The sequence below is a fragment of the Pristiophorus japonicus genome, chromosome 12, assembly GCF_044704955.1.
Source record: "Pristiophorus japonicus isolate sPriJap1 chromosome 12, sPriJap1.hap1, whole genome shotgun sequence".
Lineage (NCBI taxonomy): Eukaryota > Metazoa > Chordata > Chondrichthyes > Pristiophoridae > Pristiophorus > Pristiophorus japonicus.
The window spans coordinates 40,574,075-40,589,997 of NC_091988.1; the positions used below are offsets into that span (position 1 = coordinate 40,574,075).

General features: G+C 43.5%; 1 protein-coding gene across 2 annotated transcripts in view; it reads right to left on the minus strand.

The window, feature by feature from the left end:
• Positions 1-15,923, minus strand: part of fbln2 (fibulin 2) — a 250,263-nt gene that overhangs the window by 183,043 nt on the left and 51,297 nt on the right. For both annotated transcript variants that reach the window (XM_070895340.1, XM_070895341.1), the window contains one exon: positions 5,759-5,929. In XM_070895340.1, the coding sequence (XP_070751441.1) occupies positions 5,759-5,929 (171 nt within the window). The remainder of the gene's footprint in view (positions 1-5,758; positions 5,930-15,923) is intronic.

Below are 15,923 nucleotides of genomic sequence, written 5' to 3' on the forward strand. Positions count from 1 at the left end.
CTGCAAAGGAAACATCCTTAGGATTTGGGAATGGGTCAGAGGTAGGACAAACTGGCAGGCAGAAGTCCCGCCCTATGCACTACTGGCAGCGAAGAAGAGCTCCTGTATTTCAACGCCTCAATGTCCACGTCAATTGCTGCTTCGTCTGGTTCAGGATTGTTTGATACAAGGCACAGCTCCCTCTACTCTGTTCCAACATCAGAGCATGTTGTCACTTCTCAAATCAGCCACTCTAATAACATGCATGAAATTGCCAATGTTATGCCAGTCAATGCTAAGTTGTGCTGTGGGTCCAGGTTTATTAGGAATTAGATAGAAGAGTCAATCTGGGTACATGGAACCCATGTGTTACTTTTATTTTTAAATGGGCGAGTTGCCTTTTTTGTTATAAAAAGTGAATTGCTACGAAAAATTGCAGGACTGCACATTTTTGGAATGTTTGATTTCTGAGAGAGCAATTTTGTTAGCAGTCACAGAAAAAAAAGTAGCCAATCATGATACACCTGCAATTTTTTAACATTTAACAGCTAACAAGTCACTTAAAAAATATAAATGGTGACAAGTTGTTTAATCCAGCTGTGATCTACACAATTGTATTTGGGGACAGCTAAACAGCAGAGGTTAATTCCCAATTTACTCATAAAGCACTGCAGCACACATTCACTTTTACTGCTTGCATTTAAAAAAAAGCTGCACTGAAGGCCAGGAAAGCAGGTCTTAAAGTTACAGCAGAATGTATTATGGTAAGAAAGGAGCAGGATTGCCCCATATTGCTTCACTAGGTACAGCAAGAAAGGACTACATTGGTCCTATTAAGACAGTGTTCAAAATGCCAACCTGAAGATCACCAAGTGTGAATGTAGTTTTCCAAAATAAAAAATGTTTTTCAAGGCTCAGAAAGAGAGCCAAAGTAATAATACCCAAATAATACTCTACATATACTCTACATATATGGCCATATATATTCCACAAAGAGTCTTCTCTCAACCTGGTGCAGCTTTACTTAGTCAACCTTTAGCTCTTTCACATATACAGACAGATGTCCACTTTGCTGCAGGGCAGATTTTAATGCTAGCACTGAAATATAGGGTTGGAGTACTCTTTGATTTACCGGTCATTTGCCTCAAGTCCGTCAGCAAAACCTTGCACCAGAATTGTTCTCCCGAAATGAGAAACTTCTCTTTACTGGCTTCATAAGGCAGAGAAGTCAATATTTCCCCTGCCAGCACCCAACTCCCAAGAGTTGTACAGAAATTGATTCAAAATTCTATGTGGTCAAGCTGAACAAGGTGCCAAAACATCCATTCAACCTATATACAACTAGTTCTAAACACCGTGTTTACCCACTGTGCGAGCTATCTTACTGGCTACGAGAGCTCCCCAAGTGCGGTTGAGTGGTAGATCGCTGGGATGGTTCTCCCAGAGCTGTAGAGGTCTGAGGGGACTTTCATCTCAGAGAAGCAATGGTCACAGAGGGACTAATCTCTGGTAGCCTTTCTATTGTGCTGACCCAGATTTGAACTTATTCATGAGAAGACATTAGAAGGGGGCTTAAGGAAACAAGTTCAATGCCACACTCTGGAGCATCTGTGACCACCCTTGCAGCTCACTGGTGCAGGGCACAGACTCTGAGGTGCTACTGGTCAGTGTCCGAACAAACTAAGTAGTTCCAACCACTTCTTGGACACCCTGTGCAAGTGTATCATTCAGGCTGACCCTCAAGGCACTTATTGAAGCAGTGGTAGCTGCCGCTCCTGAAGCCACCACTGCCCTTACTATCTCCTCCTAGCACATCGTTGCTGCAGAAATCTCTTGCACTGTCACTTTCTCCAGGGCGTCCTGCACGCCATGCCAAGTTTCCGACGATGTTGCCGATATGTGTAATGGACTCCTCCCACTGCTCCATCATTTCAACCATATGCATGGAAACCTACTCCACTGTCTGCACATATAATCAATGCTCCCTAATCATAATTATTTTTCTTGTTAGCAAAATTGAAGCACATGGGATTAAAAGAACAGTGGCTGTGTGAGTATGAAGTTGGACAAGGGACAGGAAGCAGAGGGTAGTGGTGAATGGTTGTTTTTCAGACTGAAGGGAAATGTGCAGTGGTGTCCCCCAGGTTTCGAGGTTGGGACACTGTTCTTTTTAAGATCTATTAATGACCTGGACTTGGGTATACAGGGCATAATTTCAAAGTTTTCAGATGAAACAAAACTTGGAAATGTAGTCAACTCTGAGGAGGACAGTAACAGTCTTCCGAGGGACATAGACCGGTGAAATGGGCAGACGCATGGCAGATGAAACTTAACCCAGAGAAGTGTGAAGTGATTCATTTTGGTAGGAAGATTGAAGAGAGGCAATTTTAAAGAGGGTGCAGGAACATAGAGAACTGGTGGTGTATGTACACCAGTCTTTGAAGATTACATAGGATTCATCATCATAGGCAGTCCCTTGGAATCGAGGAAGACTTGCTTCCATTCCTGAAGAGAGTTCTTTGGTGGCTGAATAGTCCAATACGAGAGCCACAGACTCTGTCACAGGTGGGACAGATAGTGGTTGAGGGAAGGGGTGGGTGGGATTGGTTTGCCGCACGCTCTTTCCGCTGCTTGCGTTTGATTTCTGCACGCTCTCAACGTTGAGACTCAAGGTGCTCAGCGCCCTCTCAGATGCACTTCCTCCACTTAGGACGGTCTTGGGCCAGGGACGCCCAGGTGTCAGTGGGGATATTGCACTTTGTCAGGGAGGCTTTGAGGGTGTCCTTGTAAGGTTTCCGCTGCCCACCTTTGGCTCGTTTGCCATGAAGGAGCTCCAAGTAGAGCACTTGCTTTGGGAGTCTCGTGTCTGGCATGTGGACTATGTGGCCTGCCCAGCGGAGCTGATCGAGTGTGATCAGTGCTTCAATGCTGGGGATGTTAACCTGAATGAGGATGCTGATGTTGGTGTGCCTGATCACATACATAGGATATATGGTACAGAAACAGGTCATTCAGCCCAACCAGTCCATGCCAGCGTTTATGCTCCACTCGAGCCTCCTCCCATCCTTCCTCATCTAGGTCTATCAGCGTAACCCTCTATTCCTTTCTCCTCATATGCTTATTCTATCCTCCCCTTAAATGCATCTATATTATTCGCTTCAGTTAGCGAGTTCCATATTCTCACCACTCTTTGGGTAAAGAAGTTTCTTCTGAATTCCCTATTGGATTTCTTGGTGATTATCTTATATTGATGGCCTCTAGTTATGCTCTTCCCCACAAGTGGAAACATTCTCTCTGTATCCACTTTATCAAAATCTTTCATAATTTTAAAGACCTCTATTAGGTCACCCTTCAGCCTTCTTTTTTCAAAAGAAAAGCGATTCAGCTTGTTCATCCTTTCCTGATATATATAATCTCGCATTTCTGATATAATTCTTGTAAATCTTCTCTGCACCCTCTCCAGTGCCTCTATATCCTATTTATAGTATGGCGACCAGAACTATACGCTGTACTCTAAGTGTGGTCTAACCAAGGTTCGATACAGGTTTAGCATAACTTCCCTACTTTGCAATTCTACCTCTAGAAATAAACCCTAGTGCTTGATTTGCTTTTTTATGGACTTGTTAACCTGTGTCGCAACTTTTAGTGATTTGTGTATTTATACTCCGAGATCCCTTTGTTCCTCTACCCCACCTAGACTCGCACCCTCCCAGTAATAAGTGACCTCCCTAGTCTTCCTACCAAAATGCACTTAACTCCCATTTATTTGTGTTGAACTTCATTTGCCAATTATATGCCCATTCTGCAAGTTTATTAATTTGTTGGGAGTCCTCCTCAGTATTGACTATGACCCCCCAATCTGGTATCATCTGCAAATTTAGAAATTATGTTTTTGATTCCAAAGTCTAAATCGTTAATGTAAATTGTGAACAACAGTGGTCCCAGCACTGATCCTTGTGGAACACCACTACCCACCTTCTACCATTGTGAATCACTACCCTTATTCCTACTCTCTGCTTTTTGCCTTGAAGCCAGCTAGCAATCCATTCTGCTACTTGTCCCCTGACTCCACATTCTTTGACCTTGTTCATCAGTCTATTATGGGGTACCTTATCAAAGGCCTTTTGAAAATCTAGATAAATTACATGTATTACATTACCATTGTCTACTCTCTCTGTTACCTCTTCAAAAAAATCAATGAGGTTGGTCAAGCAAGACTTTCCCTTTTGAAATCCATGCTGACTATTCATCATTATATTTTTGGTTTCTAGATGTTCTTCTATTTTCTCCTTTAGTAGGGATTCCATTATTTTTCCTACCACCGATGTTAAGCTGACTGGTCTATAATTCCCTGGACATATTGTATTCCCCTTCTTAAATCTGGGTATTACGTTAGCTATCCGCCAGTCCTCTGGCACTACACCTTTTGCTAACAAATTATTAACTATGTGTAGTAATGCCTCTGCTATCACTTCCCTAGATTCTTTTAAAATATTTGGATGCAATCCATCCGGACCAGGGGTTTTATCCTCTTTAAGTTTGATTAGTTTATTTAATATATCCCCCTTTTAATTTGAAATGCACTTATCTTATTACAAATCTCATCATCCAATATCATGTCCACCTGTTCTATCTCCTTGGTAAATCCTGAAGCGGAATAATTATTTAATATTTCTGTCATCTCGCCATCGTTACCTGTGATATTATCCTGTCTATTCCTTAATGACCCTATTCCCATCCCAAACTTCCTTTATTATTGATGTGCCAGTAAAATATTTTATTATTTTGTTTTATGTTCCTTGATAATTGAATTTCATAGTTCCTCTTTGCCTTCCTAATTGTTTTTTTGACTTTTCTCCTAATCTCTGCGTATTCTCATCATGCATTCCCCTGCTGTCTCTGTACTTAATTTATGCTTCTTTCCTTATCCTCAATTGTTCCAAGGCAGGACAAGTTGAGAAGGCTGTTAAAAAGGCATACAGGATCCTTAGTTTTATAAACAAAGGCATAGAGTACAAAAGTAAGGAATTTATAATAAACCTTTACAAAACTCTGGTTAAACCCCAGCTGGAGTATTGTGGCCAATTCTGGGCACCACACTTTAGGAAGAATGTCAAGGCCTTAGAGAGGGTGCAGAAAAGAATTGCTCGAATGGTTTCAGGTATGAAAGACTTCAGTACGTGCAGAGACTAGAGAAACTGGGGTTGTTCTCCTTAAAGTAGAGAAGGTTAAAGGTAGATTTGATAGAGATGTTCAAAATCTTGAAGGGTCTTGATAGAGTAAATCAGGAGAAAGTGTTTCCAGTGGCAGAAGGGTCAGTAACCAGAGGAAACAGATTTAAAGTGATTGACAAAAGAACCAGAGGCGACACGTGAAAAAACTTTTGTACGCAAAAGTAGTTATGATTTGGAATGCACTGCCTGAAAGGGTGGTGGAAGCAGATTCAATAATAACTTTCAAAAGGGAATTGGATAAATACTTGAAGGGAAAAATTGCAGGTCAATGGGGAAAGAGCAGTGGAGTGGAACTAATTGAATAGCTCTTGAAAAAGACCAACACAGACACAATGGTCCGAATGGCCTTCTTCTGTGCTGTATAATTCTATGATTCAATTCTATGATTCTGTTCTATTTTCAACATTGGGCCCCCGAAATCTGGGTCCCTTGTCGAGGGCAGACATTTCTCCATCTTCCATGGAGGAATAGTATTCTCCCTCTCTTACACTCCTCAAGCTCACTATTGTGTCACGCTTTAGCACGTCAAACGCCTTTTAACTTACTGTCTACTTCCTCGTGAATGGGTTTCTCCGAGCTGGTGCTGCTGTAGGTGAGATGCCTCGATGTAGTTGGCGAGGTTGTAGCAGGAGTTGTAGCTCCCGAAGTGGCAGCAGTTGTGAATCTGGAAGTACCCACGTTGTCATTGTAGTTGGTTTCTTCCTCCAAGGCATCCCCTATGATGTTAAGCACAGAAGAGCTTGTTTAGTTGTGAAAAAGAAATAGCGGGTGAGTGAAAGGACATTACCATACTTTGAGAAAGCCATATTTGATGAGCCTCGACCTGCCTTTACCAACCTTCTCTTGCTACCTCACCTCCAACCTTGTTGCCACTCACAGCCTCTCCTGTCTGTCTATTTATTATTTGCAGAGTTTCCTCCTCATGTGAACTGAGGGCTTACAGTGTTGGTGTTCCTCCCCCAGTTGCAGTTCTGGACAATCAATTAGATTTAGCACCAAGGTAGGTATTAATAGACAGACACTATATAGTTTCACAAAGGGGAAGCACTGGGGTAAAACAAACTGAACAAGTATACACCTCACGGTAATATGGTGAATAAAATAAGGTTCAGTTTATTTAAGATAGCAGCAGAGGAATAGATTGGCATCAGCAAGCAATAGTGAGGATAGTATATTGGTCCGCTTCATTGTACACATATGAATACGACAGGCACTTAAGTGAAGGTTGCACTGATTAGATTCTGCCTTTAGACTCTTTCTATATGCATATTGGGTTCTTCAGACATGTTTTCCAGCTCGGTCTCACTGTCCTTTGCCAATAGTTGTGACTGGGTCTCCTCTTCCACCTGATCTATGGATATGCATCTTTGTATAACAGGCAAGTTGTGCAAGATGCAACAGACTGCTATGATTTTGAGACCTTGCTGGTCCTATACAGCAACCCATAACCTTCAAGAATAGGAAGGGATTCCCTCCCATTAACATGCAGGTGGTCTGTGACCATATGCATAGAATTCTGTGCATGAATGTCCACAATGCTGGCAGCAGTCATTCCATGCCCATTTTGCACCAATCTATGGTGCTACTTGAGGGTCAAAACTGGATGTATGGCATCACTCCAATCTGTCTGGGTAATTAAATCATTGTTGAATTCTTGTTTGTGGCTTTCTCAAGGAAGTCATGAGCCAGGGATAAACAAGGTAGTATTAGCTTCTAAGGAACCATATGTCCTGGCTTCCTGCACCTTCAGGTAATGACAGCACCACAAATTGAGGTAAAATGAAAACTACTACAAGATGAGCAGACATTCATTTGTATAGTGTTGCACATTTTGTAATTCTAGCTACATATTAATATGATGGAAGCTAGTTCTGTTCACAAAGACAAATGGGATTGGGATATAGCCAAATGTGTGCTATCAATAATGCTGTGCACTTTGGGGAAAGCTGCTGTATGAAAACATGTAATACACTCTTGTTCTGCTGACTATTTTCCATTGGGGAATTGAAGGCGTTTGCCCGGCAACAAGATATCTTTCATCTGCTTCATGGATCGGTGCACTACTGATTGAGAAATTTGCCAAATATCCATGGCTATTGCTTGAAAGCATCCAGTCGCATTCAAGTACAAGGCTGTAAAGCAAAGGTCAAAGAGTTGCTGTGGTCGCTATAGGTGATGACATCATCAATACATTAGCTACATGCAGTGACATTATGAACACATTAATCTAGAAATATTAGTGGCATTGCAGCACCTTGGGACTTCCAGTTACCATTTTGCTCCTACACTTATCCCACTGGAGATTAAAAAGTTGGATCATTATCATATTGGAGGCATGCCAGCTGTATAACTTCAGCCTGCAACGCTATAGTTGTAGCAGGAAGGGAGAACCAAGTTGGGATGAGAACCAAGTTGTCATGTGGGAATGCAACGTAACAAGCCCCCTAACTGCAGCCACACTGGAAGAGGGAGGACAAGTGGGGCTGCAGCTGCTCAAACAGCAAATGGAAGAACTGGAGGAAGGAACACAACTGAACAGCAGCAAGGGCAGAGAGACCAAAAAGAAGTGTTTTCAATTTTGGAGAGTTGGATCTCGATGTTCTTTTGGCTGAAACTCAATTCAGGAGGAAGCAGCTGTTTGGGGACAGGAGATCTGTAAACTAGAGAGTTTAAACAATCGGAGGGGAGTTAGTAGTGATGGCTTGTTCCCCACTGCTAAAGCCTGGGACTCCTCTGTAGTGCATGAAGAATTTTAACCAGAGAGTTACCAGAGGAGCCAAGGTAAAGTATCTCTTCTCGATGACCCTACCTTGCATTCTATTGAAAGGTGCATCAGCCCTTCATTAATTACATTTATTGTGATATATTGATCTTTATCATAATCCTGGAGGGACATGCATGAGCAGGCCTGGCAATTGGCTATTGTATAGGTCACAGCCCCAGGTAGAAGCTGATGGGTGAAGTTGTCATAACAAGAGATACTGCCCTACTTTCACTGTTAAATTCATGACTCCCTCTGCTTTATACTCACTCACAGGAAATGGTCCACTGTAATAACTGGGAATCTCCAGTTGCACATGGTGGATGGTATAAGGCCACTCACACCACTAGAAGAGAAGGCACTCCACAATCCTGGAGAGGCATTCAGCCAAATCTATCATAGATGGAGATGTGAAAGAATATGTACAGGTTTATCAAGACCATCAGCTACCAGCCAGATTCAAGGCTTTGGGATCTTGACACCCAGGCATGCAGTCTGACAGCTTGCCTTCAGATACAGCTGGTGAGATATCCAGTAACTTGCCTAAAATGCTAAATCTCTTTTTGTCCCTCTCTAGATGAGTCACAGCAAGACACTGCTGATGGGGAGGAAGATGAGGAGGTTGAAAATGGGCAACGCACTCCTGCCTCTGCCTTACCCCATGCATCTTTACCCATGCTATCTTTCACCCTTTCTCTCGGACTCACCAGCCCAGAGAAATTCACCTTATACAGATGCAAGTAATATCTGGCACAGTACTGGCAGAAATGACAGCATTTCCGGCGGATGAAATCATCCCATTATTTATATGCATTTGCCTGTTTGGGGGTGGTCCCTTCTTCCATTTGCCACACTGCCACCAAATTTTGCCACATATCATCAACGGAGCAAAGCTCTGGTATTTCTGAGCCCACCCTAAATCCTATTTCACCATATTTGCACTGAAAAGATTGCCCAATTTTGAGGCAATTCTTTTTGAATGCTCTTCATGATGTTGCTACATTTAGCTATCAGAGCAGTTCTAAAGTGCTTTATTTTTCATTAAAATATTCTACTGATCAAGTGAGAAGAGACACATATTTTGGTTTCAAGTAAAATTTTGTGGTACAAAATTATTTAAAAGAATACTCTTCCTGCACAAAACCGCATAATTAGCATGGCGACAACACTCACAACTGCTGGTAGAGACAATTGGCGGCAGAGCATGGAAAATATAAATTACTGCAGTTAAACTTCATAATGTTTTGGAAACAAGAAAAGAGAAAATTGGTACGTACATGTACTGAGGTTAAGAGGATTGTGACACATCTCAGGCTTCACTATTGAAGTTTATGGGACTTACTTAACTATAACCAAATTAACCTCTCAAATGAATTATATACTGGATAATGTTTGGGCTGAGGCATGTTTTAAGGCAGTAACACACCAAAGAGTTAAGGTGATGCTAAAATCCATGAGAACAGTTAAAGACTAGCTAAGAAATGTTTAAATGTGAACTCAAAAGAACTTTTACTTATGCTATGTTTTAATACAGAAATCTTACCAAGTTACAAAATGAGAGTTATACATAGCATGCCTACAAAGAACAACTGATACATCTCTAAAAAATCTAACAGCCTAAAAACAACGTACAACTTAAAAACAACCCTGAATAAGGGGTATTTTAACTGCTGGGACTCATTAACATCTGACCGGAGGGCTTCCCAACCGATCACATCAGCAACGGAAAGCCCGCCCATTTTCTGGCTGTAATTTCCAGCGAACCTCCAGTGGCCTATTTAAAGTGGAAATGCATCGCTTAAAGCAAGGTTACGTTCCCATCCGGCAGATTGTTCTGTGAAATTGCTGCAGGAAGATTTTCTACAACAATGAGTCAGAAGCAAAGTCCCAGCTGTTCTGAAGCCCCCCTGAAAATCGTAGTGGAAGAGGTAAGGGTGAGCAGAGATGTACTCTTTCAGATGAGTGGCAAGAAGATTGCAAAGATGACATACACCAGGCCTGGAGAGAGATGGCTGAGATCATCAACTCCAGGAACTTCACTCCCCACAAGACCTGGATTAATTGCAGGAAACGTTTCACTAAACTGACAAGAACAGCAAATGTAAGGGCAACTCTTCATTTCTCCATCTCCCTCAATAACACCTTCCCCTCAGCACAATCCCTTCCTCTGCATCACATCCTTTACCGCCCATCACAGTGGCACACTAAAGCACCTCTCATTCTCAGTTTAAACACACCTTCACTTCTTCCTTGTCCCTTTCCCAGCATTAGCAGCATTCTATTCTCACATGGATAGCTTTTGCAGAATAAAGAAATCCTCTGATGACCCCTTTCTCGTTTCACACTACAGCCACTTGCTTTCCCATCCTGCTTACTTCTTACTTCTTCTCCCTCTCAGCATCTGCATAACATAATGTTTGTGGTGGAGGAGCGGCGAGAGATCATAATGGAGATGCGACGAATGTTTGTGGCGGAGGAGCAGTGAGAGAACGTGGCGGAGGAGCGGCGAATGTTTGTGGCGGAGGAGCAGTGAGAGATCGTGGCGGACAAATGGTGAGAGATCGTGGCGGAGGTGCAGCGAATGAGGGTGCGGGGCCCAGAAGAGCCGAGGGCCCAGGGGCAACACGGGCCAGCCCACACTGCGATATATGTGGGCACTAGGTCCGTGCAGCAGAACAGGTCTCTAATCATCCTGGTTAATCCTTGCCACTGGATAAAGGCCCAGCTCTGTCAAGCCTGTGTGCAACGGTCACCACATGTTAAAAAGAATTCACGCACAGGCATATTCCACCCTTCAATTGGAGCTCAGGACTAGAATATCGGGTCCTTCATTGAAACATCTGTGAACCCATGTGGAAGCAAGTCATCCACGTTCAAGAGACCGCCTATGATGATGATAACAAGCAGAAGACCCACACATGTGTACATTCCTTTTGAGTATCTACTCACTAACTCTTGCCCCCTCTTTCTGCAGGAGAAAATGGCGCACAAGATATAGGAGAGGAGTGAGACCAGTGGTTGAACACCCAACCTGACTGTCCTCTCCACCCTGGAGCAGTAAGCTCGCAAGACAATGGCTCTTTAGAGCTGTGCACATTAGACATTTTGATGCTGGCAGCTTATCTGAACCAGGTCTCTGACTATTACTTGTACCCCTTCATGTACCTCATAAAAATGCACATTCAGTCAGTTTGACAACATCAAGCTGCATTGTCCCTTCGACCAGCTCCGTTGGGCGGGCCACATTGTCTGCATGCCCGACAAAAGACTCCAAAAGCAAGCGCTCTACTTGGAACTCCTACATGGCAGGCGATCCCCAGGTGGGCAGAGGAAGTGTTTCAAGGCCACCCTCAAAGCCTCCTTGATAACGTGCAACATCCCCACCAGCACCTGGGAATCCCTGGCCAAAGACTACCCAAAGTGGAGGAAGAGCATCTGGGAGGGTGCTGAGCACCTCGAGACTCGTCGCCGAGCGCATGCAGAAAACAAGCGCAGGCAGCAGAAGGAGCGTGCAGCAAACCAGACTCCACACCCACCCTTTCCTTCAACGACAGTCTGTCCCACCTGTGACAGAGACTGTAATTCCCGTATTGGACTGTATAGTCACCTGAGAACTCACTTTTAGATTGGAAGCAAGTCTACCTCGATTTCAAGGGACTGCCTAGGATGATGATGGCAGCATTGTAAAGCCTGTCATCTGTTATTGTGCAGTCTTTCAGTGCCTGGCTAATCCTTGTCCTTTTTGCTCTTCCCTTTAGGTGCTGCCTAGCTGCAAGAGCCTCCCGAAGAAGGCACCTCAAAGGAGGACAATCCTTCTGAGGAGGCGCCTTCATGTGCTCCACATTTCTCAAGAACCAGCAATGGATTGTGCAGAAAATATTCGTAGCACAGACAGTCAAGGAGACAGCTCCCCGGAGCTCTGCTGAGGAAGACAGGTATGGACTTCAGGGGCCCAGCTATGAAAAGAAAGTTGCTTGCTTCACATAAACAGTTATATCTAGAGGGCCTGCCAAGGAGTTTCAGCATGATGGCAGAAGATATAGATGTGTCGGGTCATCTTTCATGGCATCAGCACTCTAGAGGATACTTTGGAGCATGTGACCACCTCTAGGGACACTGTAGCCGAGCTCTCTCGACAACACCAGCCTATGTCACCAGCCACTGCAGCTTTGGTGGAAGCGCAAGGGTCGCCATCTGGACTTTGGGCTCTACTTTGGAGACATTGGTGGACCAAGTTGATAGGGGCTATCAAGAAGTTGTTCATTTCCTGCAGTCTGCCCTCTCGCAGATCAGTGGGACTGATTAGCTGCAGCTCCAGGGGAGTAACCGTGGTGCACTGGGATCGGTACGTGTTGCTGGGATGGTGCACTGGGATCGGTACATGTTGCTGGGATGGTGCACTGGGACCGGTACATATGTGCAGGTGATAGCCCAGGCCCCCAAGCAGCCATTCCATTCAATCCTGGAAGAGTGGAATCATGGGAGGGTGGATGAGCATCACAGGATGACGGCATTATGGCAGCTGCCTGGAAAACTGGTAACAACCTGCATGATCCCTCTGTGGGTGATCACACACCAGCTGGACATTAGTTGATTGATAGCCCTTCCTGTTGATTAAAGCTTCTGGCACATTTTCCTGATGCCTTGATGGCTACATGGAGTGCAGTCTAAATCACCCTGGATACGAGAGAAGCCAGCCACTGCTGCAAATCTCAAGAGTTCTCTCATTTTGAGTGTTGGTGTCCATGGGAAAGGTGATGTATTGTTTGGGCCTTGACAAGACACTGGAAAAGCATGGCCACCTGGGCCAGCAGGCAGCAGGAGTGTACATGGATCAACAACAGGCTGCCTGGTGAAGCACAGCCTTCTGATGCAGTGCCCCTCAGTCATATCCAAGAAAGTAGACTCTGTGCGATGGGTAAGGCCTTGTTCTAGCAGCTCTCCTCCCCACCAGTTTTCTTATAACAGCTCAACTGATACTTGTCCTCGCTGTTGAGACAGGTGCTACTGTTGCTTCTCTTCGTCCATCTAAAGCAATGAAGCAAAAATGACACCCTGGACAAGCAGTGAGAGCTTAATCAGGATGAGTAAGGCAAAAAAAACCCCAGAAATAAGCAAACTCCAAAAATTCCATGGAAATCCACAAACCATACTGTCATAATGATCTCTATGATCTCAGTGCCTTTTTAAAGAGTGCTTCCAGTCAGTTAGTGCCTAATGCCAACCCCACGAGGTTTTACTCAGCGTGTACGTCGCTGGGCAGGCCTTCTGACCCACCCAGTTAAAATCACGATGAGATCCTAATTACATCATAGGACCCTGGTTTGCATCCATTCATGAGGCACCCACCTGCTTCTGGCCATCCTAAATGAAGTGAGCAGTTAAAATGGCGCCCTCCGCAATTACAGCGGGAACAGGGTAGTAAGTTGAGTTGATTGATTTTACCAGCCCTCCCTGCCTCACTCCTAATATTTTGTATAGATTCATCATCATGACCTATATATAAATCCTCGACTCCTATTTGCCCTTTATATGGCTTTATCCACTTGCAATCCTGCTTTTTAAAATCTATTTACCTGCAGCCCATAAATCTCCTTGTTCTTTCACTCCATTGAGAATGTTATTGCTTGGGTTATACTCCATTCTATGTTGATTTTACCAAAATGTAGTACTTCACATGTAACTGCACTAAACTGCATTTGCCACATATCTCCCCATTCCCTAATCAAGTCCTCCTGAAATCTGTTCCACAGTTTGCCATGTTTCCGAATTTAATTAAGCAGTTTTGTCACACACTCAAAACTAGCTATTATTCTCTTTATTAATCACACAATGATAACTATTTGTTACCTATTAACTATTTGTTCCCACATTACAACAGTGACTACACTCCAAAACTACTTCATTGGCTGCAAAGCGCTTTGAGACACCTGGTGGTCGTGAAAAATGCTATATAAATGCAAGTCTTTCGTTCTTTCTTTAGTTACAATGGAAAGCATGCTGTCACTGTGATAAAGCAGCTTATAAAAACTTTACCATATTTGTAAAGAGAGAATTAAATGACTGAACTGTTGGTATCAGGACAGTTAACAAACACATTGCTGTATTCAGCTGGCTCAACTAATTTGCTCATTTAGTTCATAATTAAACTTAGTGAAAGTTATGCTTAAAGACTTCCCAGTGCAGTAAATCCTGCATTAGAGGTCTCACAACTTGCTTCAGCAGCCAACAGGGCTTTTGTTTGCAAAAGTTTTCAAAAGCACAGTGTTCCTTGTTTTGGAATGAAGCATGTTTAAAATTGTGATTAACATAAAAGTATTTCTCCTTTAAACATCAGAAATTATGCAGAATTGCTTGTTCCTAGCGCAAGCTTGATCAATGAGACATTTTGTTAAAGTGCTATTTATAGAAACATAGAAACAAAGAAAGTAGGTGCAGGAGTAGGCCATTCGGCCCTTTGAGCCTGCACCACCATTCAATATGATCATGGCTGATCATGCAACTTCAGTACCCCATTCCTGCTTTCTCTCCATACCCCTTGATCCCTTTAGCCGTAAGGGCCACATCTAACTCCCTTTTGAATATATCTAACGAACTGGCCTCAACAACTTTCTGTGGTAGAGAATTCCACAGTTTCTCCTCGTCTCGGTCCCAAATGGCTTACCCCTTATCCTTAGACTGTGACCCTTGGTTCTGGACTTCCCCAACATCAGGAACATTCTTCCTGCATCTAATATGTTCAATCCTGTCAGAATTTAAATTTTTCTATGAGATTCCCTCTCATTCTTCTAAATTTCAGTGAATATAAGCCAAGTCGATCCAGTCTTTCTGCATATGTCAGTCCTGCCATCCCGGGAATCAGTCTGGTGAACCTTCGCTGCACTCCTCCCATAGCAAGAATGTCCTTCCTCAGATTTGGAGACCAGAAATGTACACATTATTCAAGGTGTGCCCTCACCAAGGTCCTGTACAAGTGCAGTAAGACCTCCCTGCTCCTATACTCAAATCCTCTCGCTATGAAGGCCAACATGCCATTTGCCTTCTTCACCGCCTGCTGTACCTGCATGCCAACTTTCAATGACTGATGTACCATGACACCCAGGTCTCGTTGCTCCTCCCCTTTTCCTAATCTGTCACCATTCAGATAATATTCTGCCTTCCTGTTTTTGCCACCAAAATGGATAACCTCACATTTATCTACATTATACTACATCTGCCATGCTTTTGCCCACTCACCTAACCTGTCCAAGTCACTCTAAGCATCCTCCTCACAGCTCACACTGCCACCCAGCTTAGTGTCATCTGCAAACTTGGAGATATTACATTCAATTCCTTCGCCCAAATCATTAATGTATATTGTAAATAGCTGGGAGCCCAGCACTGAACCTTGCAGTACCCCACTATTCACTGCCTGCCATTCTGAAAAGGATCTGTTTATTCCTACTCTTTGCTTCCTGTCTGCCAACCAGTTCTCTATCCACATCAATACATTACCCCCAAAACCATGTGCTTTAATTTTGTACACTAATCTCTTGTGTGGGATCTTGTCAAAAGCCTTTTGAAAGTCCAAATACACCACATCCACTGGTTCTCCCTTATCCACTCCACTAGTTACATCCTCAAAAAATTCGAGAAGATTTGTCAAGCATGATTTCCCTTTCATAAATCCATGCTGACTTGGACCGATCCCGTCACTGCTTTCCAAATGCGCTGCTATTTCATCTTCAATAATTAATTCCAACATTTTCCCCACGACCGATGTCAGACTAACCGGTCTATAATTCCCTGTTTTCTCTCTCCCTCCTTTTTTAAAAAGTGGCGTTACATTAGCTACCCTCCAATCCATAGGAACTGATCCAGAGTCCATAGAATGTTGGAAAATGATCACCAATGCGTCCACTATTTCTAGGGCCACTTCCTTAAGTACTCTGGAATGCAGACTATCAGGC